We start from the raw sequence: 26,991 nt of genomic DNA, 5'->3' as shown, positions 1-26,991 counted from the left end.
GAAAAGGAGGCTCCAGGGTGACCTTATTACCCTCTACAACTCTGTGAAAGGAGGTTGGAGCTAGATGGGGGTCGAGCTCTTCTGCCGACCGGCGACAAGAGGGCACAGTGTTAAACTGTGTCAGGGGAGATTCAGTTTGGACATCGGGAAGAATTTCTTAACATAAAGGGTCTTTAGATACTGGCATGCACTGCGGAGGTGTTTAAGGAAAGACCGGACGTGGCGCTCAGTGCCCTGGTCTGGTGGACATTGTGGTGTTGGGTCATAGGTTGGAGTCGCTGATCTCAAAGGTCTTTTCCAGCCTAAATGATTCTGTGATAACCGGGATGTTGGAACACGAACAGCCGCAGCGGCTCAGCCTCGAGCGCTCTGCTCCAGCTCGGTCCCGCAGCCGCCCCCGGCCCGGGCGGTGCCGCTTCCCCGCCGCGGCCATGCGGCGCCAGCGGCCTCTCCCGCCATGCGGCGCGGCGCCCGCCGGGACTTGTAGTCCCCGAGTCGGAGCGCGGCTGCGTTGGGGTTGCGCATGGGGACTACAACTCCCGGCGGTCTTTGCGGTTTGTTTTCCTTCAAACCAGCCCTAGGCCCGCCCCTCCGGCCCCTCCCCTCCGGTCCCTCCGTGTCCCGCCGCGGCCACCGTCGCCGGGCCCCGCCGCCCCGCCCCGCTCCCGGCCCTTTGACCCCGTTGTTATGCCGGGCCCGAGCCGCCGCCGCCGCCGCCGCCTCCCGTAGCGCCCGGAGCCGCCCCCGCCTCGCGCCCCGCCCGCCGCGCCCGCCGCGTCCACCCCGCCCCGGTCGCCGCCGCCCGCCTGCCGCCCGCGCGCCCAACGGTCCGCGCCCGCCGCGCCCGCCGCGCGGGAGGAGGAGGAGGAGGAGGAGGAGGAGGAGGATGAAGGAGATGAAGCAGAGGAGGAAGAAGGAGCGCACGTGGGCCGAGGCCGCCCGCCTGGTGAGGCCGGGGGGGCGTCCAGGGAGGGGGCGCGGGGACTCCGCCGTGCCCCAGGGCCTCCCCGCCGCGTCCGGCCCCTCCCCGAGTAACGGGGCCGGCGGCGCCGCCATCGCTTTTGAGGGGGTAAAAGCGGGGGCCGGGTCCGCCTGGAGGGCGCGGGCGATGTTGCCCGTTCCCCGCCCGGTCCCGCGGCTTCCCGCGGTTCCCCCACCGGCCGCTGTGGTCGGGGTCTCCTGCACGGTTGTTTTTCTTCCTCAGCCCGGTGGGAACGAGATGCGCTCCGGGACGGTGCGAGCGCGGCCCCCGGCCCTCGGTGGCGAGCTGCCCGCCCGCCGGGGATCCCAGCGGCCTCGGCCGCCTCCCGCCGGGCGGGGCTGCAGCGGGTCCCGGGATGGGAACACGGGAGGTGCCGTCCCGCAGCGGTTCAGTGCGTGCCGGGCAGGGCTGCGGGAACGGTCCCGCTCATTCTCTTCCTTTCAAATGATTTAAAGCTCCATGGGAGGAACCGGAGCCTCCGGAGAGGGCACGGCCGCTGTCAAAAGTTTCCGGTTTAATTACCGAGGGTACGGATTCCTTCTGTGCGCCGGCAGCGCCCGAGGGCCGGTGGCGTGTGTCGGGCTGCCGGAGCAGCAGCTAGACTGAACAACCCTGAATCAGCCCGTATTTGGTCACTTTTGGGTTTAGGAGATATGGCCATGGAGATGTCTTAGTCCTTTTGTCTTAAAAAATCTCCTTGTTGATGGCTTCAACTTCCAAGCCTGGCTCTGCTCTGGTGGTGTCTGTGGGAATGCCATTGTCATTGGACCGTTGCAGTGGGAGGAAGGTGACTTCCCTCTGTGAAGCTGGATCTGTCTTGAACCCCAGTTATGAAGTAGGAAATCTAAAAAGAAGAATAACTTCAGTGTCTGTCAGTGAGCTAGTCAGAGGTTTGGTTTAAGGGCTGCGTGCCGAGGTGTCTAGGCTGGCTGTTTGGCATTTGGGTAGAAGGAGCTGGTTCTCTCCTGGTGACCCAGTGACACAGGTACAGCAGTGCAGGGATGAAGTAAGGGATGATCCAGCTGCCTGGATGTGAACGGATCCTGCGTTTTCTCCCTGTAGCTGTGTCAGTGGTGTACAACTCGTGAGGATACATGTGTTCCTCCTGTGTAGCCCATGGACTTCTGTAGAAATGGATTTACAGGGCTTGAGTGTGGCTTGTTTCCTTGTTTTGTCTGTTGTGTGTGTTTGTTTTGGTTTTGCCAGCCCAGGTTATGCACTGAAGCATGTAAACATTCAGAAGGAGCAGTGTGGGTGAGTCCAGTGAAGCTCATGTCTCTTACTGAGGATGTTCAGGATAAGTCTTGGTGCTTCTGAGTAAGATTTTTTTTGGCTATTGGAGTGTTTTCTTACTGCTTGCCAGGAAGAAACCTAATCAGACAAGCATCTGACTTCCAGCAACTTGCATCATCTTTTGTGTGTAAATGATAATATTTTAGACCCATGTGGCTTTGCTTGAAAAACTGGAGAAGGGCATAAGGCAGCCACTGTGGAACTTCACTGCAGGAGTCTGCTGGTCTCCTTCTCCATCCTGCATTTCTCCTTGGGATCCATGTTCTGTGAACCAGGTGTGTCACTGCAGGTGGCAGGGATGCTTTCCTGGTAGGTGACCCTGGGGGCAGAGGCTGTGCTATGTGACCTTGCACAAAGTCAGCTCATTCAAACATCCTGGGCTCTGACAGGTGAAAAAAATCAGTATTTATAGGCTGCCCAAAGCAGCCCATGTGACTGTGACTCTAAAGCAGTCACCTAATACACCTCATCATCCTCGTGTGATGGGGAAGGCATCTCTTCACACAGTTCTTCTCACCTGTCTTTTGGCCAGGACCTCAGGCACAGTGGTGCATGAGATGCCTAAGCCTCAACAGCATCTTAGAGCCATTGATGAACCAGAAATAGAACCATCTCATACTAGATTATCCACTTAGAGAGACCTAGAGTTGCGTAGCTGCACTTCCAGCTTGCAGGACTGATTGTAAATCCACTAAAAATAGATCTTTATTTCACACTAGTCTTACACATGCTCTCTGTCAAAATGCTTTTAATTTCCCTCTCTGACGTGTGCTGTGTATTTTGTATTCCTCTCAATGTTTCTGAGAGTCACAGGCAAAAGTGTTCTTCAGTGTTGCTCCTCCTACAGAGCCAAAACTCTGCATGTTCCATAAAACAAACCTTTAAAGATTCATCTGGATGCCCAAAGCCATGGCAGGATCCCACAAGTGCTGTCAGAGCTAGTTGACCAGTAAATTGAGGAAGTGATGTAAACTTCCATGATTAGGGGCACAGGAACCCTCAGCTATCAGTGCTATAAATAGTGGAGGAGGGAAAATTCTGTTTTGGGGGTAAGGAATAGCCAGTGTTGAAGTTGTAGCTGTAAGGCTGATGTGGTGCTGGGAGTGTCAGGTTGGAGAGGGATAGAAGGGGCAGTGCTGGAGACTGGGGTTTGGTGTCTAAAGCTTGCAGGATCTTCTTTCCCCCAGTTCTTCCATTAAGTGCTCTGTACACTTAATACAGCTCTTGATTGGAAATTGTTCCCCTGAGCGTAGATTCTTTTATCTGTATGTAAATGCTCCTTTGTGCTCAGTTTTAGGCCACATACTTCACTTGCTGTGTCTGTCACTGGAGAGAGGTTTGAATAATTCCCTGATTTTTTGGAACAGACGTGTTGTATTTTGCGGATCTCACTGGGCTCAGGGGCAATGAGTTTCCCTGTGTCAGCTGTCTGCAGCCTTTGAGTGATGGGGTGACAGCTCAGGAGGGAGGCATGGAGACCTCATAACCTATGGAGAGAGGAAAAAGTGTGATGGGGCTGTATGGAATTTAATTAGTTTACTCTCTCTGAATATGGCTCATCACTTGCTTTGATTTTTCTCTACACTCTTCATGTTTTCATTGGGTTTTAACTCTAGTTAGTTCTTGAATTCCCTTCCCCATGAGGTTCTTATCTTATTCGCAGAAGCTTGTGAGCTTCAAGCATCTGCAAAATACCTGTTGGGTGGATATGATTTAAGAAATTCCATTTGTAGAATCAAGATTTAGATTGGAAGGACCTTAAAGATCATCTCGTTCCAGCCCCCTGCCACATGCAGGGACAGCTTCCACTAGTCCAGGCTGCTCCAAGCCCCATCCAACCTGGCCTTATCACAACATACAGTTGAAGTGCAGAATTGCAGTTGGGTTTTTCATTACTTGTGGAGGGTGGAGATGGTTTGAGGTGCAAATGTTGCCCTGCACAGCTTTGGGATGATTTTGCACATGTCCGTTTGGCGTGGCTGCTGCAGTGACTCACTTCTAGATTTTGCTGATGGAAACGGGGCATCTGGGTCCTTCCTCTGGCTTCCCACACAAGTCAGACTGAGAGACAGCACCGTGTTGCTGACTTTAAAGTGTGGGGACAAATGACACCAGGGCTGTGCATTGTGTGGCCACAATGCTGGGGCAGTTTAGACCACGGTTATGATCAAAAAGTTCCTGAGTGAATTCCTGTTGCTGCTTTCCATGCCTGTTCCAGGCCATGGCCTGTGCCTGTCTCACCCTCTTTTTGCTCGTGGCCCCAGGTCTGTGGAGCTGGGTGCCTTTGCATTCCAAGAGCAGCACTGTCTGCTGCCGGGGAAGGCGCAGGAGCTGGCGCATGGTCGGCAGCTGTAGGGTAATCTGCTCCCAAAGAAACTGCGTGGTTTACATCTACTGCTGCTTATTTTTGCTCATTGTTTCCTGTTTATGTGGATAATCTTCTTATCCACAGAAATGTCCGGTCCTCTCTTTGAATCCTTGAGTTCTTGCTTCCAGCCATTTTGGAGCAGTAAGTTCCACAGGCTTTGAAAAAAATAAAGTAATAACCTCTTTACTTCTTCATTTATAAGTGACAATTCTATTATTGATATAATATATGAAAGGATGCATTGTTATTTTTTGTATTGCCTTTTAATATCTGATTTTCTTCATTTTATGTCAAAGGCAAGCACTCTTAAGTTTCTAGCCAGATTTTTTTTCCAAATCCTTTACTGTTATTTTGTCCTTTTCTGAATTCTGTCCTTCTCTGACATGAATTATGACTCTTAACTTGTGATTCCCTTCCTGGGATGGAGTGAAGATAAAATGAATGCAGTAATCTGAAGAAGGTACACTATTGGATTGTATGGCTGCACAGTAATACTTTTAGTGACAAAAAAATACTGGATGCTTTGTGGAGAGGTAGGAGAAGGTTTTACATCGTTAGAGGTCACTAACCACTGTTCAGTTTGGAAGGTTGATATGGCAGCAGCTCCATCTAATGTATAGTGAAGTCTGGTAAAGCTTCCACTGGGGTCAAGGCCAAATTCTGATGCTTTTTCTCCTCCATGTTTGTATTTTGGTTAATTAGGGAAGAGATGAAGGTAAAGCCTTTGTGGCTTTGATCCATGTTCACCAGGATCTTGAGGTAGCCTGAAATTTTACTGTGTGTCTTTGCAGGTGAAGCAAGTTCGAAGAGGCACATTACTGGGTCTGGGCCACAGCTGATGCAGGAGTTTTGGGAATGCAGAAGCCAATGCTGTAATGTCTTTCTGTCTTTTCAGGTGCTGGAAAATTACTCAGATGCTCCTATGACCCCAAAACAGATTCTGCAGGTCATAGAGGCTGAAGGTCTAAAGGAAATGAGGTTAGTATTGATGATTTTGTCTAAACCAGTGTGGAGCATGGGGGAGGCAGTGTATGAAGGCTGGTGTTGCTTCATACAGTTCTGCCTCATCCCCAGCCCACTTTGCTTCCCTTTTTCTCTTCTCAGCCTAGTAATTTGAGATGACAGTACAGACATTTATATACAGATTGTGAGGGGTTTTTTTCTCTGATAATAACTGGAAGATGTTCTTGGATTTTTTGATAATTTACAGAGTCCCTTCATCCATCTATTGTGAAATAAATGCTTCTTGCAGATCAGGCCCCTGCATTGTGCTGTACTTACCAGTCACTCACACAGTTCTCACATAAGTAGCTCCTAGCAGTTTCTGCTGTTGTGACCTGAGTTTGAGAACAGTTTAAATTTTATCTCCTCTGATGCTTCATTTCTAGAGCAGACATTATGTTTTAGAAGAGACAGGCTTTTTCATGTCACTGGCTTATGCTCAGTTTCTTGAGCACCAGGAGGGCACGGCTCACATCACATGGTTGTGGCTCTTGACATTATAGGGAGGAGATGCCCAACATGCCCATTGCAGAGTGGGTTTCATGTGGAAAAGAACCTGATGCAGAGCCTTGGAAAGGGCAGAAGTGGGAGACTGCTTTCCTTGGTTAAGTTCCTGTGAGCTTCCCTCTGTTTCCATGACAGTAGTAGAAATACAGAGTGTCTTGCAGCTCAAAGAAAGTGGGTAACTGTGATAGTCAAATGCCTCAGTTACTGCTACCTGGCAAAAAATAAAAAGGAAGTTTGACTACCAGAGACATGAAAAGCTGCTGTCCAGGGATGGACTTTGGGAAATCCAGATGCAAGGACTGTTTCTAGTCTTGCTTCTCCCTCCCTTTGTTTCTGTGGACGGTTTTTCACTGTGGTGTGTGCATTTCCTGAACCTGTACTTTACCTAACTACGGAAGGCAAACTGATTTCTTCTGGGACCTAAATGTTAGCTCGTTTTTGCACCTTGTTTGTGTGAAATCAGGAAACAGCTGGGGTGTTTTGAATAGTCAAAATCTGTGACATGTACGAAGGTGTTGGGTGTGGTACCTGCTGTTGTTTGGAGAGGCATGAGGCTGGTGTGTGCTGCTGCATCGGATTTGGAACTGTTGGAACACCCACCTTCCATGGGCTTACAAGAAGGCTGGAGAGGGACTTCTCACAGGGGCATGTAGTGATAGGACAAGGGACAATGGCCTTAAGGTGAAGGAGGATAGATTTAGATTGGATATAAGAAAGAAATTCTTCCCTGTGCGGGTGGTGAGATAATGGCACAGGGTGTCCAGAGAAGCTGTGGCTACTCCATCCTTGGAAGTTTCCAGGGCCAGGCTGGACATTGCTTAGTTCAACCTGGTCTGGTGGAAGGTGTCCCTGCCCATGGCAGGGGGTTTGGAACAAGATGATCTTTAAGGTCCCTTCCAACCCAAACTATTTCATGATTTGGTGATGCTTGCTGAGATCTTCTCTGGTTTGGATGTGGGCAGTAGGGTCACAGCTCTGAGTAGAATTCAGACAGATTTTAATGAGGACCTTCATAGAGCTTTGCTTTAATCACTCTTCTACAACTCTCTCACATAAGTCCTGTTACCTAAGCAGGCAGTTGAAGATTTCTGTGCACAGGCTGTCCCCTGCCAGAGATAATATCAGGGCCCTTCACACACATAAATTATCCTGTGCTTTCCCAGTTTTTACAAGTGACCTGTCACAGCGTTTAAGTAAAGACCAGACTTTGGAACATGTGTCATGTTAAATCCCACAAAGCCAACTCATTCCTTTAAAGGTCGGTGGTTTCCCTTGGGATATCTGCTTTTCCTTCCCATGTCATTAATTCTCTGCTTTAAGAAAAGATTGTTTTCTTCAGAGCGTGATTGTTCGCAGAATAAAGGCAGTGAGCCTGCCTGGCCAAACGTGCAGCAGGCTTTGCTGGTGCTTGTATAGAAGCTCTTCCTGAAACTCCATTTCCTGAAGGAAATAGCTCAGTGCCTTGAGATGTTTTTCCTTCTGAATCAATCCTGAGGTGGGGCTCCCTGGTTTGGGGGTCACACTGCTCTCCTGGGAGGGCTGTGTTCCATACGGGGCACTGACATTCCCAGGAGCCAGCACCATGCTGAGTTTAGCTCCTGGCAGAGTTTTAACTGCTTGGTTTTTTTCTTGTTTCGGGGAAAATTACTTACTTTGCCATTTTAAGAGAGCTCTGTGGCTGGTGAGTGTGCTTGGAGTGTCTGGTAAACACAGAGGGGAAAGCACTGTCTAACAGGACAGAAGGCTGGAAATTTTGTTCACATGATCTAGAAGTGATACAGGGTAACTTTTCCTGTCACTGTGGCATGTGAAGAAATGTCCAAAACCCAAACACATACAGGGTGGAAACTGAAATTGTGCTATGTTTTTGATTTCAGAATGATTTTCTTTGAAATATTTTATCTCAGTCCAGTTTTCAGTTTCACTTTTACTAAGAATGCAGTCGATAGTGCTGTAATGTGTCTTCCAGACAACTTTCTTACTGTACATGTGGGACTTACTGGAAAACACCATATTACGTGGCACAGCAGTTCCATCAGTGTGAGCGTAGGATGGGGCTTTAACCAGGGAGTTATGTAGGACTTAACAAATGAGAACATCAGAGCCTTTGTATTGAGCTTTGCTCAAGCAGTTTGGTCTGTGACATATCAGGGAGACATTGCAGTAACACATGTGTGTACAGTTTGCTTACGTCTTTTTACTGCTGAATAAATCTGGGGGTTTTGTAAAATCAATCCAACACTGAAGGTTTCCAGGACAGAAGGGGAGGAAACAGGTAATAAAAGTTAGAAATGTCTGAAAACAGACGAGGGTAGCTTTAAAATTGGTCTCATGTTTCCTGTTCGCTGTGATGTGCAAGGCGGATGTACAGGTCAAAATGAAATCAGTGACACTGTTCCGACTGAAGTGCCTGTCCCATAAAGTTAATGGCATCACCTCTGTTCCCCTGATCAGCTAAAGGATGCCCATTTAACCAGATCTTTCAGGCTGTATTTTTGATAATCCATTTCTTAAGCTATCTCCTTTCTTCCTTTCTCTGTTGCAGTGGCACGTCTCCCCTGGCCTGCCTCAATGCCATGCTCCACTCCAATTCCCGGGGAGGGGATGGGCTCTTTTACAAACTGCCTGGACGCATCAGCCTTTTCACACTGAAGGTAAATGCTGAGCTCTGCTCCCAGCTGAGGGCTTAGGGGTGAGTTCTGCTCCTTGTTCAGGACTGAGTGTTACTCTATCACTGAGCATCACGAGCAGTGAGATCATCATGTGAGAGAGGGTCTGGAATTCGTTATTTCCGTGGAGCTTGTACCTTTCAGCTCTATTCAGCCATCTATGATAAATTCCTTAAAAAAACCCTAACTGTTATTTCTTGAATTGCACAAGCAAGATGAATCCTCTTACTGCAGTGCCTGGTGTCCAGCTCAGGTGGCTGCTCATCAGAACAGACCCATGCACTCTCTTGCTGCCAGCCACCAGGGAAAAGAGCCAACCAAGGAATTGGTCCAAGAGCTTGTAGCGACAAGTAAAATCTTGATAGGAAAATGTATATTCATTCTTCTTGCTGCTTGATCTGTGTTCCACTACATTCCATGTTATTTAGCATCAGTATTTTCCTCAGATCTTGAAATCTCTCTGGAATACTTTTTTTTTATTTTATTGTTCCAGTAATGTTAAGTATTGAAAATGTTTCTGGTCTTGGGCTTTTCTTTTGCATTGTTTTGTGCTGTTGGATTCCCTGATAAATATCAACTTGATAGATCCCAGCTATTTAATTTCCATCATTTGTCTGCTGTTAGAAAATCTTGTTGAATTGACACATTTTGCTGAAAATAGATGGCATTGAAATGGCTTATATTGTACAAGTAGGAAATACATCTCCTAAGCTTGCTATCTTAGTGTTTGGCCACTCTGATGCTACTTATTCTTTCATAGTGAGATGCTTCTCTTTAATAGGAACTCATTGCTTGCAGAAAATTGTGACGTATTATGAACCTTCTTATTAAATTATTTATTATTAACCTGGTATTTTGGAGATGTATTACTTGTCTAGGAGGGGGATATTAAGTGTTCTTCGTTTAGGTGACTTCTGTTCCACTATGAGCTCAAATATACTTTAAAACGCCTTTCTGCATCAAGGATTAAAATAGGGAAAAAAATTTAGGTTCAAGTGTGTATAGGTTAAAGTTAACTGTCTGCTCCCATTGGTGTAGGTTTGGGAGGGAGGGCTGTAGCCACCCCAGTTCTGTTTCCCCTCTAGAAAGATGCCTTGCAGTGGTCCCGGAACCTGTCAGTGCCAGAAGGGGAGGAGCTGGAGGACACAGCAGATGCAGAAAGCTGTGGGTCCAACGAAGCCAGCACTGTGAGTGGTGACAATGATGGTAAGTGTCTGGTGACATTAACCTTAAACTCCAGGACCTACTTCTGTGTCTGACTGAGAGCCCATCTCTTTCAGTGTCTCTTGATGAAACTTCTTCTAATGCCTCGTGTTCCACTGAATCTCAGAGCAAGGGACCTGCTACCAGGGAGAGTTACAGAACCGCTTCCCAGGTAGGAAAAAGTGGGACTAATGGGAAGGGTGAAGCCTCTCAAGGGGCGCTTTCATTACTGTTGGAGTGGTATGACAGGGATTATTTGTGCACAAGTGCCTCAGAGAGAGTTACGAGGCTGTCTCCTTGGGCAAGAAGTGGCAGACTGGGGAGGGATCATGTATGGGAAGGCAATTTTGAATTCTCTGCTAGTCCTAAATGTAGTGTTGCCTGAAGATTCACCTAGGAGGAGCCAGGTAGCTCTTTAACTGAGGAACATGCTGCTTAGAATATTATTATACCCTTCCATAATGCCTTCATTCCTTTGTTTTGTTTTTGGTTTCTCTCTGGTCTGCAGACATCCAAACAGAAGAAAAAGACAGGTGTGATGCTGCCACGGGTGGTGTTAACCCCACTGAAAGTAAATGGGGCACACATGGAGTCTGCCTCGGGTGAGCATGGCTTTGGGGGGATCCTAGTGACATCACAGATCTCTCTCAGTCAGTCCCCAGTCATCTGTGTTTGCCTGAGGATTTCTGTAACACCTGCTGAGACTGAGTGATGCTGCACTGTGTGTATGCTTAACTCACTCAACATAGTTGGTACCTGGGCAATACCCTATAATAGCAGATTTGTTACTAACGGAGAATTCCTGTATGTTAAACCACTCTCCCAGTTGGGCTTTGACTGTTCTTTGCATATTTTTATGAACTTGTTTTGCTTTTAGGCTTCACAGGAAGGCACGCTGATGGGGAGAGCAGCAGCACATCCAGCAGCAGCAGCAGCTCCTTGGCCCTGTGCAAAACCAGCCTGCGCAGTAGGACAGAGATAAACAGGGATCCTCCACAGCTGCTGAGGGGCATCCGAAAGCCCACGGCAGGTACGTGCTCCTGGTTAAAGGCAGAAGGATAACTGGTGATGGTGAAGTCCAGGTGTATCTGAGAAGAGCACCAGGAGGCATTTGATGACCTGGGGTCACAAGCCAGGCTTTCCATCTTGAGTGTTAGTGATACAATTGTTTAAAAGTTTGCCTGGTCTGAAGAGCAGCATTGTGAATTGTACCTGAATATGGCTGAACTGTGACCTCTTGTCAGAATTCCAGATGTGTGTCTGTTAATTACTGTGTTGGAGAGTCCTGCAGTCTTTCTCATCTCCCTAGCTCCTTTTGCTGTTGTAGTTTGACATAAATTTCAGCCCATAATGCTGAAATACTTCTATACAACAATGTTAATTTTATTTGCCTGTCCTTAAACTCCAGGGCAGATGAAACGGAACAGGGGTGAGGATATTGACTTTGAAACCCCAGGCTCCATCCTTGTCAACACAAACCTGCGAGCGCTGATCAACTCCAGGACCTTTAATGCGCTTCCATCACACTTCCAGCAGCAGCTGCTTTACCTCCTGCCTGAAGTTGATAGACAGGTACAAGCACTCGGGTGTTTTCCCTTCCCTGATTACCTCTTCAGTGTGGAACAGCTGGAGCAGGTGAGTTCTGTTTGTCCTGGGTCTGTCCTGCTAGGTGGGGGCTGACGGGCTGATGCGCCTCAGCAGCAGCGCTCTGAACAACGAGTTCTTCACCCACGCTGCACAGAGCTGGAGGGAGCGGCTCGCTGACGGTGAGTGGCTTTGCTTTCCTGAGTGCCTGGGAAATAGGTGCTCATTTTGTAGGATTTTTGGGTTTGCTTTTACAGTTAATGAGCAGGAACTTAGTCCAGCTTTGTTGCATATCTATCTGTGTTGCACCCAACTTTTTTTTCTTTTTTTTCCCTTTAAAATCAAAGATATGATTTCTTCTGGTGCCATGGGACCTTCAGAATTAAGTGGTGAAGGTGTAAAGTAGTCCCAGACTTATTTTTCCTTAAATGGTGGCCTGTCTGTGAAAACACCATTTTTTCTGGAGCCACAGGTAGCACCTGGATCCAGAGGCAGGATGGGGAGCAGGGTGTTAACAGCAGGTCTGTCTTTCAAATATGCAGCTGCTGTACTGCTCAAACACTAGAGGTTGCATTTGCAGAATGAGTTTTGTTTGGAACTGAATTCCAGTCTCTTGCTTCCATGTAGGTGAATTCACCCATGAGATGCAAGTTCGAATCCGGCAGGAGATGGAAAAGGAAAAGAGAGTGGAGCAATGGAAAGAGAAGTTCTTTGAGGACTACTATGGACAAAAGTGAGAAATTTTACCATGTCTATACTGTTTTAGCCATGTTTATGCAGTTGGCAGAGTGTGTTTCTGTTTGTGGATACCTGAGCAGATGCAGCGTAAGCTCCTTGAAAAACACAGGTTGTGGGGTGAATTGTTCCAGGTGCTGGTCTGGGAAAATCCTTAGTGGAATTGGCTGGGTTCAGCAGAATTTTGTAGCCCATCTCTTTTGCTTCCAAGAAAAGTTGATAGTGTTTTGCATCACAAATCTTTAGGGATTTTTTCTCATTCCATGTGATAGCAATGTGGGATGTGTGGGTTCTCCCCTTGCAGGGTGAGTTAATGAGGCTTTGATGACTCTCTGCCCGTGTTGGTGCTATTCAGTAACACTGAGATTGGGGTGAGCTTTAGCTTTTAGCTGGCTTTTGTGTTTGCCTTAAAGGTTGGGCTTGACCCAGGAAGAATCCCAGGCGCAGAATTCGGTGCAGGAGGATGCTGAGAACAGGACAGAGCTGTCTGTTAAAGGAGAAGCGAGGCTGCCGCGCGGGCCGACCACGCGCCAGAGGGACGGGCGCTTCCGGAAACGCTCCCGGGCTGACCTGCGGTGCCGGGCCAGGAGGAGCCTGTACAGACTGCGGGAACCCGAGCACACGGAGGCTCCCAAAGAGCCTGCTCCCGTGGGGCCAGATCCCTCTCTTCATAAAGAGCCAAAGCCTGAGACAGACCTGAAGAAAGACGATCTGAGCAGCCCCTCGGCTGCAGGATTGAAGGCAGAGAGTAGCGAGCTGCACCTCTCTCCAGAGACTTCCAAATCAAACAGCAAATCAGAAGATCCATCATTGGCAGCTGCCAGCAGAATTCCCAGTTTGCCCCAGGAGAACTCTGCTCAGGAGTCCAAGGAGCAGAAGAGGAAAAGCTTTGAGGAGGCTGCCTCTGCATCCTTCCCCGAAAAGAAGCCCCGGCTTGAAGATCGTCAGTCCTTTCGTAACACAATTGAAAGTGTTCACCCAGAAAAGCCACAGCCTACTAAAGAGGAGCCCAAAGTCCCACCCATCCGGGTAAGAAAGAGCTTTAGATCTGCTGTGTCTCAGGGCTGCCGTGCTCAGTAGTATCAAAACATTATTAAAATGTCAGGTGTTGCCATCTTAAGTGAAGGAGTCAAAGGGTTTCATTGGTAGAGCTGGTGAAGTGCCTGTGACTGCCACAGTTTGCTGTCGTGTTTAGACAGGCAGAGAATGGGAAATCATCCCAAGGTCTTTGCACAAGAGCACAGGGTAACCTTGACTTACTCCCTTCATTTGCATTTCTGTGGATACAGAAAACACTGCCTGAAATGAGCTGACTTACTGCAAAAGACCTTGAAATTGTGTTCTTTGTCCTGTGTAGTTTCTCAGTTCCTTTCCTTGCAGACAGAATCTCAGTGTTCCTCCTGACTTTTCCCATTTTGACCAGGATACCCATTTTGGTAGCTTCAGGGCAGTCATCCTGATGTAGAGGAGACCAGTTTGATCTCTGAAGACATGAATATAAACAATTTATTTCATATTTGCCTGCAGGCTCTGGTAAAACAATATTAGTGTGAACTGAGCTTTACAGATCACAGAGCAGAGGTTGTGGGACCATGCTGCTTCTCTGCCCAAATTAGTTTCTAAGTTGGAATTTTTGTTGAATTTTTGTGCTAAGAATTGTGACGAGCACTTGCCAGTAAAACGCATTTCGCTGGACATGGTCAGTGTTAGAACTTACCGCATTTCCCTTTCTTTCAGATTCAACTTTCACGTATTAAACCACCCTGGGTGGTTAAAGGTCAGCCCACTTACCAGATCTGCCCCCGGATCATCCCCAGCACGGAGTCCTCCGGCCGGGGCCGCCCCGGGGCCCGGACCCTCGCAGACATTAAGGCCCGTGCTCTGCAAGCCCGAGCCCAGCGCGAAGCCGCCACCGCCGCCATTGGAGGAGGGGGCGGCCCCGGTGGGGGGAGAAGCACCGATGAAGGAGGCGGTGGAGGAGAATCCAGCGGCCGTTCCCAGCACAGGAGATCCAAGAGAGCTCATGGAAAACGTGCATCAGATCTACAGCGAGCACAACTACAGCCGTCTGTTCATCTGAGCAGTGGGAAGGCTGGCTCCGAAGAGGCTGCTGAGGAAGCCAACGTGAATTCCTGCCTCTCTTCCAGACAAGATCACTCTTCCTCAAAAAGCGAAAGGAGTGGCATTCCGGGCTGTGCCACAGGGTCAGGGGACACTCAGCCTGCTGATGGGTCACCTAGGAGGCTGTTCTGTGGTGCTCTGACTGCATCATCCTTGGACAATGCGACTCCTGAGAGGCAGGAGGCGAGTCCTGAGCAGCTCCTCCGTGACCAAAGGACCAAACTCCCATCTTGTGCTGCATCACAGGAGAGCACAAAGCTGGGATGTGTGGTTCCTGTGGTGACCAGTCTGCCATGTTCTGGGGGGCAGGGAGCTGGGGTCAGTCCCACGGGAGACAAGGGTGTGGTGGAACTTGGAGATGTTGGTGCTCCCACCATACAGCTGGATTATCCTTCTGATGTAAAGCAAAACTCCTCCAGTTGTTCTTTTCCACCAGAATTGTCATCAGGTGGCACAGAACACCATGATCCAGAGAAGGTGTCTGGTTTTAGATATAACAGCTCCAAAACATTTCTGGAAAAATGTGTTGCTGATAGTAATACCTCCAAAACGGTGACTGCTGGAGTGAAGAAAGTGATCCCTGCGGCGGGTGACACTGCACAGCTGCAGGCAGGGAAAGGCAGCGATGGCAAACTGAGCAATGAGGAACAAAATGCAGAGGCTCTAGTGCAGCCCTCCGTGCATGGTGACTGTATTTCTCAGAATAGGATTGATACCTCTGAAAAACTCCTGCAGCCAAGGCAGAGGTGCCCCAGAACTGAACCAGAAAACGCACATCAGCCCCTGGGAGAGACGCAGGAGTTGAAGAGAAGTGGAGATGAAGAAATACAGAGTACGCACAGTGAAACAACAGACACTGCTTCTGACTGGGAAGGGGACATGGCTGATGAGAATGTGGAGGTGGAGATGTGTTTCAGAAGTGTCAGCTGTAGGGAGGTGGCTGGGAAAGGCTCTTCCTGTCACAGCAGCAGTGAGAAGCGCAATGGGATTAGGTCAAAATTCTCTGTGGAGACAGAGAGTCCAGCCTGTTCTGGGGACTTGGTTGCACCCCCACCTCAGAGGTGGGGACCCCAGAAAGCCGAGCGTCCGGCCGGCTCTGCTCGGCCCATGTCCTCCATTGAGACCAACAACCCTTTGGTGATGCAGCTGCTGAAGGGGAAGCTTCCACTGGAGGAAGTTCTCCCAGTGTCTCACGTCAACATCAAGCTGGAAATTGCACAGCCAGTGCTGGAGAAACAGTCAGAAAGCCTCTCCCTGCAACTGGACAGAGGCAGCAGTCACTATTTTGGCAAAGAATCTTCTCCAGATGTAGGAATAAAGATGAGTGCCCAAAGCAGGAGTGATGATGTTCACTCACTGAGATCTTCCATAGATCCCCAGGAAAAAACGTGTGTACCAGCGGCAGCATTGCCTAGGGCAGAGGGTGCAGAGGATCAGGCTGTCCCAGAAAAACATTCCAAAGTTGGCTCGACTTTAAGTTGCCAAGACCAACTGGCAAATGTGGCAAGTGCCTCTCCAAAGCCTGAAGATGTGGACCCTCAGGAAAGAACATTTTCTTCCTGTAGCTTTGAGGAGCAGAAGGAATTGCCCAAGGTCCACCGGATGCCACAGCACAACCCATTAAAGAGTGTCATGGCAAGTAAAAGCCCAGAGAAGCTGAATGCCTCTGCAGAGCCTCGGTTTTTATCTCCAGCTGTAACTTCTCTTGGACCAAACCAGACAGGAGGTGCATTGGTCAATAAAAACTACGGTGGGGTTCAAGGCAAAAAGCTCTTTGGTTCTGGTTTTCCTTCCAACCCCAGTGTGAGGCTGCATCACTCGAGGGCTTTGGATCACGGTTCAGCCATGGGAACCTTGTCCCCCAGCAAACAGATTCCCTTGGACAAGGGCTGTGCATTGGGAGAAGGAATCCCAGCTGCTAGGGAGGAATGGACTTCAAAGCAGCACAGCAGCACCCCAGGAGGGATCAGAAATGAGAAGGGGCTGGTGTGTGGCAGCCCAGCCAAGAGTAATGCGGAGAACCGGGGGGGTGCAGCCCAGCAGCCCACAGAACTGGCCGGGCACACGCAGAGAGAGCCACTGGTCATGGACTGGCCCTTCTTTAAGTTTTCAAGGGATCCAGGAAAAGGACAGAGTCACCCTTTGGAGCCTTCGTCCATCCCCTCTCAGCTCAATATCAAGCAAGCATTTTATGGGAAGCTTTCAAAGCTGCAGCTTAATTCCACCAGCTTTAATTATTCATCCAACACTCCAGCTTTCCCCCGAGGCCTTGCTGGGAGCGTGGTGCAGCTCACCCACAAAGCGAACTTTGCTGCGAGCCGGAACACGGCCCTGGCTGTGCAGATGTTTGCTGACAGCAGCAGCGTCGACGAGATCTCGTTCCAGTGCTCGTGCAGCCTCAAAGCCATGATCATGTGCAAAGGCTGCGGCGCCTTCTGCCACGACGACTGTATAGGACCCTCTAAGCTCTGTGTATTGTGCCTTGTGGTGAGATAATAAATTATGGCCATGGGACAGGTTGTATATTCAGTGTGTGTATTTTGATAACGACTGATCCTAACGCCTGTACACAAAGTACACAAAGTACTCTCTGTTCATAATAGAAACGCTGTTACACTTTTTTTTGGTGAGGAACGTTGAGCTGCCTTCCCATGGAGATCGACAGTGCAGAGCCTGTTCCTGCTGACGGGGACACCCCGGTCTGGGTGGGCTGTGCCCCACGGGAGCGATCCTGCTGCTTCCTGCTATCGTGGAAATTCCAGCTGTGCTCTGGTACCGCGCTGAGGCCGATGCCGGGGGGAGAGGCGGTTCGCTGTGGCAATCCCTGGACCTTCTGTGGAGGAAATCCTTACATCCAAAGGAACTGGAAGATGGTGTTTGCTATTTCAGGGCTGCACAAGGTGAGGCCCTACAGTCTTCCACTCTCCCCTTTTGCCATCTCCATTCCCAGTTTGTGTGGGAAGTGCTGCTGTGCAGTGAGTGTAAGCAGAGAGCTGCCCTGCAGGGATGGTTCCGTGTGGTCTTTGGATGCTACAACAGGATGTTGGTGCCCAGGGACGTGCTCTCCAGGGTTGTGGAGCCGTGTACAGCCCACCATGTGCCACATGGAGCCCACGTGGAGGATGCAAGAAGAGGAAAAAAAATTCGGGGCAAGTGCCAAGCAAATGCCTTCTGTTGGCCTGGAGGAAGCTGTGTGGCTGGGGAACTGTTCCCGGTTGAACTGGCCCAGTGGCTGTTTCTGCCTCCTTTGGCCAACTTCCACAAACTGCTGTGGAACGCTGGAGGTTCCCTGGAGCTCAGTGGTCGGGGCAGTGAGCTCTGCACTGCAGCTCTGTGGTGAGGACCTGTAACCTCAAAGCAGCTGAGCACCTGCGAGCATCGAGCTGTGCATCTGTGTGACCATCACCTAACATTTAAAGCAGTGTTCTTTCCTTTTTTTTTTTTTTCCTTTTTTTTATACTTTCGTTCTTGGATGTATAAAGTGAATTATTTGGCTCCTGTAAGTATCCTCTCTGCATCTGTTTGATCATATATTTATATGTTGTACACAGTACTGGCCAACTGTAAATGGATGTAATGTACATAGAGCATAAAGGGGTCTCCTTTTTTTTTCCTTGGACTACCAGGCTCTACAGCAGTATTGCATTAAAGTGGTGTTAGTTATTGTCAGAGCCACTGTATTCTGTCTTGCCTGACGTGAGGCTCACCACACTGGGGTCTGAGTTCCGACAGCCTCCCTGTGCCTGTGGTGCCCGGGTGGACTGTGCTATGCAGGCTCAAGGATGTCGAGGTGGGATTTTCTGAGCCAAGCTCACTCCCGGTTGCTCATTTAAGCTCCTGCCAGTTGTTGCTGCACCTGAGCTCCCAGGGCATGGCTGTACCTGCACTGCAGGGAGGTGAATAAACATCCGTGTGCGTCCAGAGAGGGAGAGCAAAACTGCAATTCTCTTTCTCTTTGGAGCAATTCCTAATCAAGAGTTAATTGCTTCAGTGAGGGGGAGAAGCCGCTGGTTTATTCAAGCGGGCAGTAACAAGAATTTTAGGGGGTTTATTTTCATTTTGTTTATTCTCGTCCCTTTTCCAGCTCCATCCTACCTCCCTTCACCATGCACTTTTTTTCAGCCGTGCAAGTTCCTCTTTCAGCCACAATCGTGAGGGGTGCAAGAAATTCAGTCCCTGAGATGGTTTCATCTTCAATGCATCCACCAGCCTCATCCCATGGGAATGAGAGAGCCCGGTGCAGCAGCACCCCGCCCTGGGCAGGGCTGCGGTGCCAGTGGGGGCGAGCGGAGGTGTGGAACCTGCTTACCAAAGATGGGGAGCGGAGCAGGGGGCTGCCTCTGCCTCCTGGGGGGCCACTGCAGTGTTCAGCTCGGACTGGTCTGGGGGCAGAGCCCTCGGGGGGGCCTGCTCGTGTCTGTCCCTTGTGCTATTGGAAAAATAAACACTGTAAAATCTGCTTGTGTGGTTTCAGTCCTTTTTCTGAACTCCTCTTCCTTTCTAAGGCAATGTGGCTTTTCCTTTCCTCTCTTTTAACTGCAGCAGTTCCAGAGTTCTGCTCTGCTCACCAAGGGGAGGGGCTGTGTTGCTGCTTGGCTTTGTTAAATCTGGTTTTATGCACTTGGAGAGCACTGAAGATGGTGCAGCTCCTGCAGAGGTGCCGTGTGGCTCTTGGGGAAGGGACACCCTGAAGACTGAGAGCCACAGGGGGGTAGTGGGACACTGCAGGAGCTCCCCACAGTCACAGGGAATCCCTGCCCTGCTGGGGTGATGCCTGTGAGAGCAGCACTGAGACTCTTCCCAGTCAGGGCAGGTCCTGCTGTTACTGCCCTCATTGTTGGATAAATGGATCTAAAAATGTTTCTCAAGAGCGTAAATGTGATACCAATTACAGTTTATTGAAGCTACTTGAAAACTCACTTTATGGCCAAGTCCTTTCTCTTTTCTAGGCAGTAAGGAAATAAGATGGATTGTGATGTTATGTGCCTGGGTTCTCACTGCGTGGACATTCTGAATGGTGAGCAGGGATCTCCTGCCTGGGGCTGTGGGAGTGCCAAGATCCGTGTGGTGACACAGTCCCCGACTTCCTGGCATTCCACAGCGCAGAACAGCAGCGATGGCCTCATACAGGGAGCCAGGGCTGGGGCAGTGGATGGTCTGGCACCAGCTTTTTGGGGAGAAAAAAGGCTTTTGTGGTTTTTGGTGGTTCATTGATGTTCTGACTCTGGCAGGCTGCACAGAGTGTAGTTAAAGATACCTGGATAATCTAAGTAAACTGAATAAGGGGAATGCAAAAAATGAGTTGTTACTTAGCCAAGCTTTAACATGCAGTAATTAATCCTTCCCTGTTTTATTGGGATGTGGGGTGATGGCATCAGGATTAGCTACCTCTGGAACAAGGGAGCTTGGGGGTCTCAAGAGTAAAACCCATTAACATCAGAATTTCACAAAGAGCAAGTACCCTTTTTTTCTTTTTTTCCCCTCTCTGTGATATTTGTGTGCCAAGTAACAGATTTTCTCTCTCCCAGCCCAGCTGCTGTTTGGCTCTGGCTCTGCCGTGCTCGGCAGGGCCATCTGCAGGCATGGGGACATCCTGAGTCAGTCCGGCCACGGGGCTGTGGAGGCCTTAGCAGGTGATGCCAACTGGTTTGCAGCTGGTGGGGCCCGGCACTGCTTCTCCCCGTGGCTTGCAGCCCCTCTTCCTTGCTCCCTTGGAAATCTGGAACCAAAGCTCAGCCCGAGGCTCGGTCATAGACCCGACGGTGTCAGGGACACAGGGCCACCAGTGCTGTGCTGCCAGACATTAATGAATTCTGCGGATGCTCCATTTGGGATGTGCTGTCCCAGGTGATCGTTTACAAGCACGAACACTCAGGTGGGTCCTCCTGGCCTCGGTCCCAGCTGCAGCCGCAGCAAATCCCAGGAAGGGGCCGCCCATCCGCCTGGCCAGCCGGCACCCCCACACCCCTGGGCAGCTGCGTTTCCATGGGAGCTGCAAACCCTTTGGACCCTCCGGGTCTCCGGACGGTCAAACCAGGAGATGGTATCTATACAGCGCTTGAAGAGGAACATTTATGGATGCAAAGGTTTATTATACTTAGTGAATAAAGCTGATAACGAAAAATCAGTATTTTCCATGAGGGAGAACTTCGCACAAACTTCAATGAAAACTTTTTTTTTTTTCTTTTTTTTTCTCACAAAAACCAGACACTTCACAAAATTAATTTTGTCAAAATATAAGTTAAGCATAAAACTGGTGCCTTGCCCCCTTTGTGAGTGCTGCCACTGCTCTCTCTGGTACCCATGCTGTCTGTTACGGAATGGAAAGCACAGCTTATGTCAACAGGACTGAGAGATGTTTTGGTTTTTTTACTTCCTTTAAACACCTAAATTTAGATCCCGCTCTGGTGACTGATGGCACCGACCTCTCGCACAGGGGCTGGGGCGAGGGGCAGCGCTGGGGCCAGCAGCACCCAGCGGGGCTCGACAGTGGAGGAGAAAGCCCTTTTTGTTATACAGTGTTTATTAAGTAGATTCAGTCTTATATATGATATACAGATTCAAAAGAAAAAAAAAAGGATTCCACATACTTATGAAATCAGTGCATTTAGCAAGTAATACCATGGAGATAACAGCTCGATTAACAGCTCATTGGTCTTTGTTAAGTGAGGGGACAGGGAGTTGGCCTGTGCTAATCATTCCACAAACAGAACAGAATTAAGTTGCATCACATATATAATAGACACACATTCTAAGAATTAAAATATTAAGCCACATTTACTGGAAAAATCCACAGTATATAACACAAATAACTCTTATCAAGCTCGTTGAGGAGGAAGTGCTCATCTGCTTAAGAGCCACATGAAGTTGCATAGGTGCCTATCTGCAAAAATATCATTTCCAAAGGAATCAATTGATTAAGCAATAAAGTGTCACCTTAGAAGCTGGATTAAGTGCCATACACTTTCTATCTGAGCCCTCGGGAAAGCACCAGCTTCCCAAAGAGCCTCTTCTGCCTCGTTGGGAGCCTCCCGCGGGACCGCGCTCCCACCCTCCACCCCAAGCCAGCGGCTGGCTTGGGCGAGCTCACCCCTTCCCTAAAGTATTCCCAATTCTGCTCAGGAGTGTTTTCCCCCTGCTCCCTCCGCTGCTCCCCTACATCAGTTGGATCCTACGGGCAGCACCGCCTTCCCGCCCATGTGGGAGCAGGAGGAGGAGGAGGAGGAGGATGGGGAGGCAGCAGCACTGCCCAGACCTGGTGCTTCAGAGCTCCGGATCAGCTCCCGATTGGAATTGCAGCCGATCCGTGCAACTACCAGGGAAAAAGAATACAACAGCTTGTGCAAAACCCAAAATTGCTTAAAGGGTGTCTGGGTTTGGTGGGGTGTCCCTCGGGGCGGGCGCGTGTCGGTGGGTGGGTGAGGCTGTGGCTGGGTTAAGCAGACGAACTGGGTGAGGGGCAGCTTCCTCTTCAACAGCAGGTCTGGCAGAACACACGGGGTCGGGAGTTCTGTACATGTAAACAGTACACTTTCACTGAGTCCAAAATTAGGAGCAAAAATACAAAGGTTCACATTGGTCTTAGGTAGATACAGGCGAAGAACTGAGCTGTACAGCTCCGAAACAACCGAACAAAAGTTTCTAAAGCACCACTAAATTATATAAAAATCAGACCATGGACGGATTGTAGTTGGTGTCTGGTGAAATACTATGCTACCTTGTAAAAAGTTTTACAAAAAATTACAAATCAAAAGTATATTAACCCTCTGAGTTCAAAGCAGCATTTTTTTTTTCATGAACTGGTACTAAATCCGACGGCCGCTCCGGGAGTGAAGTGGCCCTTGGGATCAGGGAGGTACAAGTTACGTCTGCTCACAACCCCGGGAACGCTCTCCCATAGAGAAACAGCGTCATGGGAACCGCATGTCCAGGGCAGGATGGGTGTGTTGAAATAAAATTAAATTTAAAAAAAAAAATCTCTTTTTTCGACCAGTGATCAGCTTTTCTTAACCAAACCCAAGACCATCCAGACCATTTGCTAACCCAGCATTCTCCTTCCACCTCTCAGATATCTGGAAAGCCAGTGTATTCTGCTCCTGCTTGTTCCTTCTTGTTGAGAACACGGACTAGCAATTCCTGACCCCGTCCTGCCCAGTGAGAGCGCAGGAATGTGGCTGTGAACAGTCCTGGAGCACAGGGAGCCACGGTGGAGCACGGAGCAGCTGCAGAGCACGGAGATGTCTGTGGAGCTCATGCCAAAGGAACCAGAACGCTGTGGCTCACAGAGTAAAAAAAGGAAAAAAAAAAAAAAAAGAAGAAAAAAGATCCCTGACAGAAATTCGGAGTCAATCCCGTTTGTTTCATAACTTGTCCCAGATGTGGCTGTCACCAGGGCTTTGGGAATCTGAGTCTGTACCATTCAGCTGCAGGCTACAAACATCAGGTGCTGGGACAGGGCGGTGGTGGGCACCCTCCTGCACAACGCGGCCTCGGTGTCCTCTACAGCAGTTTGACCACGTGTGAGAGCTCCTGAACTTCCACATGTGCCGAGACAGGTTCAGAGGTGATCGGGAATGACTTGGATAAATAAAACTTAACCCAACTGTGGCTGTTGGTGGTCTGTCCATGTGCCCCCGGGTTACCTCTGTTTCAGTACAAACTGATGGCAAACTTATGGCTAAAGGTTCCGCTGCCTCTGCCGAGGAGAGAGGCACCGGTGTGGGTGGGAGACCACGGAGAGGGAGAATCCCGGGACAGCGATTGTCTCTGCCTCTCCTGCCTGAACGGTAAGACTTTCACAAATGGCTGCAGTTACAGATTTTGTCAAAGGTTTGTTACTTCATGGTATTCACACAAAAATAAATATTTACATAAATTCCAAGTATGGGAGGATGCAGTGGACAAACCAAGCAGGCTTGTGAAGTGCTGGGGAAAATGTTAAGTCTGAGCCCTGGCTGGGGGCTGGCGTCCCCGGGGCCCCCTCCCCGTGCTCCGCTGCTGCGGGCAGGAGGGGATGGGTGTGGCCACGATGCTCCCGGTTCCAGCACCGGCTCAGGTCTAAGAGCCACCACCTCGTCTCTGCGCTGACCCCTCAGCTGCACCCCGCGGCCAGGGGCTGGGTCCCTTTTCTCCAAATGCTACGGAAAGTTTAAGGTTTGGGGAAAACAGTCAATGCAACGCTTGGTCCCTTCTGCTGTGGGGCCAGGCACATCTGGCCTCAGGAGCCAGCAGCTTTTTCTGTTCTAAGACCAGGGTAGTTTTGCTTCTCTTTCCAGTGTGTGGAGCATCATGGGGTACAGAGGGTACAGGGGAACTTCCCGGGCCTGCTCCTGGCCAGACCAAGGCTGCTCAAGCCTGTGCCACCAGCGTTGGCCCCTGGAGCAGCAGCCCCTGGCCGCTGGCTCTGAGTGGCTAAAAAATAAGATAAAAGCTGGCTCCAAACTGAGAAAGTTTCTACCTACAAAACAGCTTTACACTTATCGAATTTCTATCTCATGGTGTGGACTTCAGCCAAGTGGGGGGGCTGCGGGGGGCGGGGAGCAGCGGGACCCTCGCCGGTCTCTGCACAGCTCCAGAGCACGTTGCATTGCTGGGCTGGGCTCAGCACCCCTGGCCGGAGCGAGGTCCCTGGGTTAGCAGCACTGGCAGTAGGTATTGCACTGAGCAAAACGAAGTGCATCGTTGGGGGGGTGGAAACAGGGCAGAATGGTCATCGGACTACGGTTCTTCCACACTTTGGGAACTGTGGGCTTGTTCCAGGACTGTGAGCAGGGAGGGGGAAGGATCCTGGCCCCCGGAGAGGACTTTGTCAGTTCTGCTGCTCAATGCTGCCCGTCTCTCCTGCAGAAACAGGCGGTCACCACTCCAGCTCACCTTCGGGGTGAGCCCTGGGGCCACCCTGCCTCACACACCCGTGGGGCCCGGGCGGTTCCTCTCCGGTGCTACCCCGGGGCTGGCTGCAGACGGAGCAGAGCGCACGGCCGGGCACAGCAGGACTCCAGCCGGAGGTTCCAGCCTCCTCGGCACGATCCCCATGTCTGCAACACTCACCGTCCCCCAGGACTCGCGCGGCCAGTCCTGGAAGAAGCCCACAATGGAGTGTGAGGTAGAGTACGGATGGTGACCACAAGACAGTGTTTCTCAGGTATCTCCTTCCTTTCCTCCTTCCTTCTCTTATCTGCAATGACTTTAATGAGTGCGAGGTGTCCTTCCAGCCGGAGGTCTGCTGAGCTTGCCAAGTCTCTGCGGGAGGTTCAGACCCCACTGCTGCTACGGGACCCCTTAGAACAAAGGCCTAAGCAGGACGCTTGCGCTGCTGTTCAGCTCCCAACTACGCTCACTGGAGGCTGAGCAGCCTCGATGTCAAGGGCTGGATGGCAAACTTGCTCCTTGTGGGACAAGGGTTCACCAGAGAAACAGGCAGAGCTGCCTGGAAATTAGTAGTGTAGTGATATGGAATGTGTTATTTCACAGGAATAAATTCCTTCTGATCAGACAGACAAAAAACTGGCAATCTGTACAAACTCAAAAGAATCCATTTTCAGAAAAATAAATTACTAAGGGGAGAGGAGGGTCCATTTCTCAATAAATATGTGATTCAGCTCACCTAAGACTTGGAAATTATCCGCGGATGGGAATCTAACATTTGGGTCCACAAAGGTTATTCTAAATACATCTGCAGCCCCAAACCTCCCCAGGCTCCCTTCTGCCCTTCAAAGTCCCACATCCTTCCAAGCTGCAGGGTTGGCTTCTGGTCAGCCGGAGGCACTGGTGTTGGTACGGTTCCAAAATGTGTCCTTGTGCCTGAAGTCCCAGGTGCTTGGAGTGTAAAAGAGAACAGGTCTTTTGGATCCCACCTTCTAAAACTACATGTGCCCACCGCGTGGCGGGAGGACGATGGTGGTCCTGAGCAGGACACCGCCAGGAGCCTCTTTCTAGCAGGTATAAATTGTCTTCTCGACCGAGGAGCGATGCAGACACAGGGAGTCAGTTCTGCTGTAAAATGAGGTTTTCCAGTTCGTCTGCAGAGCGGAGCAGGAATGCCGCCGACTCCCGGTATCCGGCGATGAGCTGCCGCACGGCGCTGATCTCTGTGGGGCTGAGCTGGGCCGCCTGCATGCCCCGGCTGGTGCTGTTGGAGGGGGCTGTGCTGGAGGCCCCACCTTTCATGCTGAGATCAGTCGGACCTGCCAAGAAAAAGTGAGAGGGAAGCTCAGGCACGGCAACCTTTGCCATGCTCATCCTGTTGTGATTCCAGACCTCTGCACCACTTGGAAGATCCCCACAGTGCCCAGATAAGGTGAGGAGCTCCCGCTCCCAGACATCAGAGCAGCCACTCAGTGCCTCTGCAACAGGAACACAGGTCCAGAGGAGCCCACAGAGATGCTCCAAAGGCTGGAGCACCTCTCCTAGGGGGACAGGCTGAGGGAATTTGGGTTGTTCAGCCTGGAGAAGAGAAGCCTCTGGGGAGACTTGAGAGCCCCTTCCACCACCTAAAGGGGCTCCAAGAGAGCTGGAGAGGGACTTTGGACATTGGCATGGAGTGACAGAACAAGGGGCAACAGTTTCAACCTCACAAAGGGCAGGCTTAGATTGGATATTGGGATGAAATTCTTCCCTGTGAGGTGGTACGGCCCTGGCACATGTTGCCCAGAGAAGATGTGGCTGCCCCATCCCTGGAAGTGTTCAAGGCCAGGTTGGAGAGGGCTTGGAGCAATCTGCTCTAGTGGAAAGTGTCCCTGCCTGTGGTAGGGGGTTGGAATGAACTCAACTTTACAGTTCCTTCCAACCCAAACAATTCTGCGATTCTATAAAGAGGTCTCAGAGCCATCGTGACAGAAATCCCATCCTGCAGCCAGGCCCACAGCTCTGTGAAGAGAAGGTCTGCTGGGAGCTAAGCCAGCTCCTGAGGGCACCTGCCCCATCAAAATCACCTTCCAGGTTCTGGTTTTCCCTCTGCATATGGGGAGTAACATCCCACATGGGCTGTGCTTCCCTGGTTTATCTTGATGAGTGACCCCAGCAGGTAAAGGTAGGGGAAAAACCAGACCTAGCTTCATGTTGGACTAAGTAAGAGAAGCAAAACAAAGAGCGAGAACCACACAATCAACTGGAAATGAGGAGAGAAGAGCCAAGAGATGTACTAGAGATGTGACAGTAGTCAGGGAGAGAAGGCTGGTGAGGCTGCAGCCTGGAGGGAAGGAGAGAAGACACTGAACTAATCCCTGGGCTGTGAGCTGAAGTGTTGCAGGCGAATGGAGCAGTTGGTGATGCTTTGGGATGGCTGAGCTCCTGCTGGGTGGCCTGACACAGCCGTGGGACACCGAGCAAGGACCGGTGTTGTGGCTGTTTGCAAACCGGGATGGGAGAGTTCAGCTGCCCCCAAGTCCAGGTGGGTGCCACTGGTGATGGTAGCAGGGAGGGGAGCTCATCACCCCGGGAGGAATGGAAAGCATCCAAGGAAAGCAATGCTGGAGCTGCGGGAGGAGCAGCACCAGCAGAAGTGTTCCATGCCAGGAGAACCAGAG

The 26,991-nt window shown here is 50.3% G+C and overlaps 2 protein-coding genes across 2 annotated transcripts in view; one reads left to right on the top strand and one right to left on the bottom strand.

The window, feature by feature from the left end:
- Window positions 1–867: 867 nt before the first annotated feature.
- Window positions 868–18,923, top strand: ASXL1 (ASXL transcriptional regulator 1). Its single transcript, XM_039563484.1, has 12 exons — window positions 868–946; window positions 5,539–5,621; window positions 8,698–8,806; window positions 9,907–10,027; window positions 10,102–10,196; window positions 10,533–10,626; window positions 10,902–11,054; window positions 11,433–11,596; window positions 11,694–11,790; window positions 12,236–12,341; window positions 12,757–13,372; window positions 14,081–18,923. The coding sequence occupies exons 1-12, from the start codon at window positions 887–889 to the stop codon at window positions 16,958–16,960; spliced, it is 4,578 nt and encodes a 1,525-aa protein (XP_039419418.1). The 5' UTR covers window positions 868–886; the 3' UTR covers window positions 16,961–18,923.
- Window positions 18,924–20,535: 1,612 nt separating this feature from the next.
- NOL4L (nucleolar protein 4 like) overlaps window positions 20,536–26,991 on the bottom strand; it is a 64,960-nt gene continuing 58,504 nt past the window's right edge. Inside the window, 1 exon segment of the mRNA XM_039563486.1 lies at window positions 20,536–25,650. Coding sequence (XP_039419420.1) covers window positions 25,451–25,650 — 200 coding nt within the window. The 3' untranslated portion in view covers window positions 20,536–25,450.

This window comes from Corvus cornix, chromosome 20 (genome assembly GCF_000738735.6).
Source record: "Corvus cornix cornix isolate S_Up_H32 chromosome 20, ASM73873v5, whole genome shotgun sequence".
NCBI lineage: Eukaryota > Metazoa > Chordata > Aves > Passeriformes > Corvidae > Corvus > Corvus cornix.
Note: the sequence above shows the minus strand (reverse complement) of the source record. Positions and strands in the feature narration are given on the sequence as shown.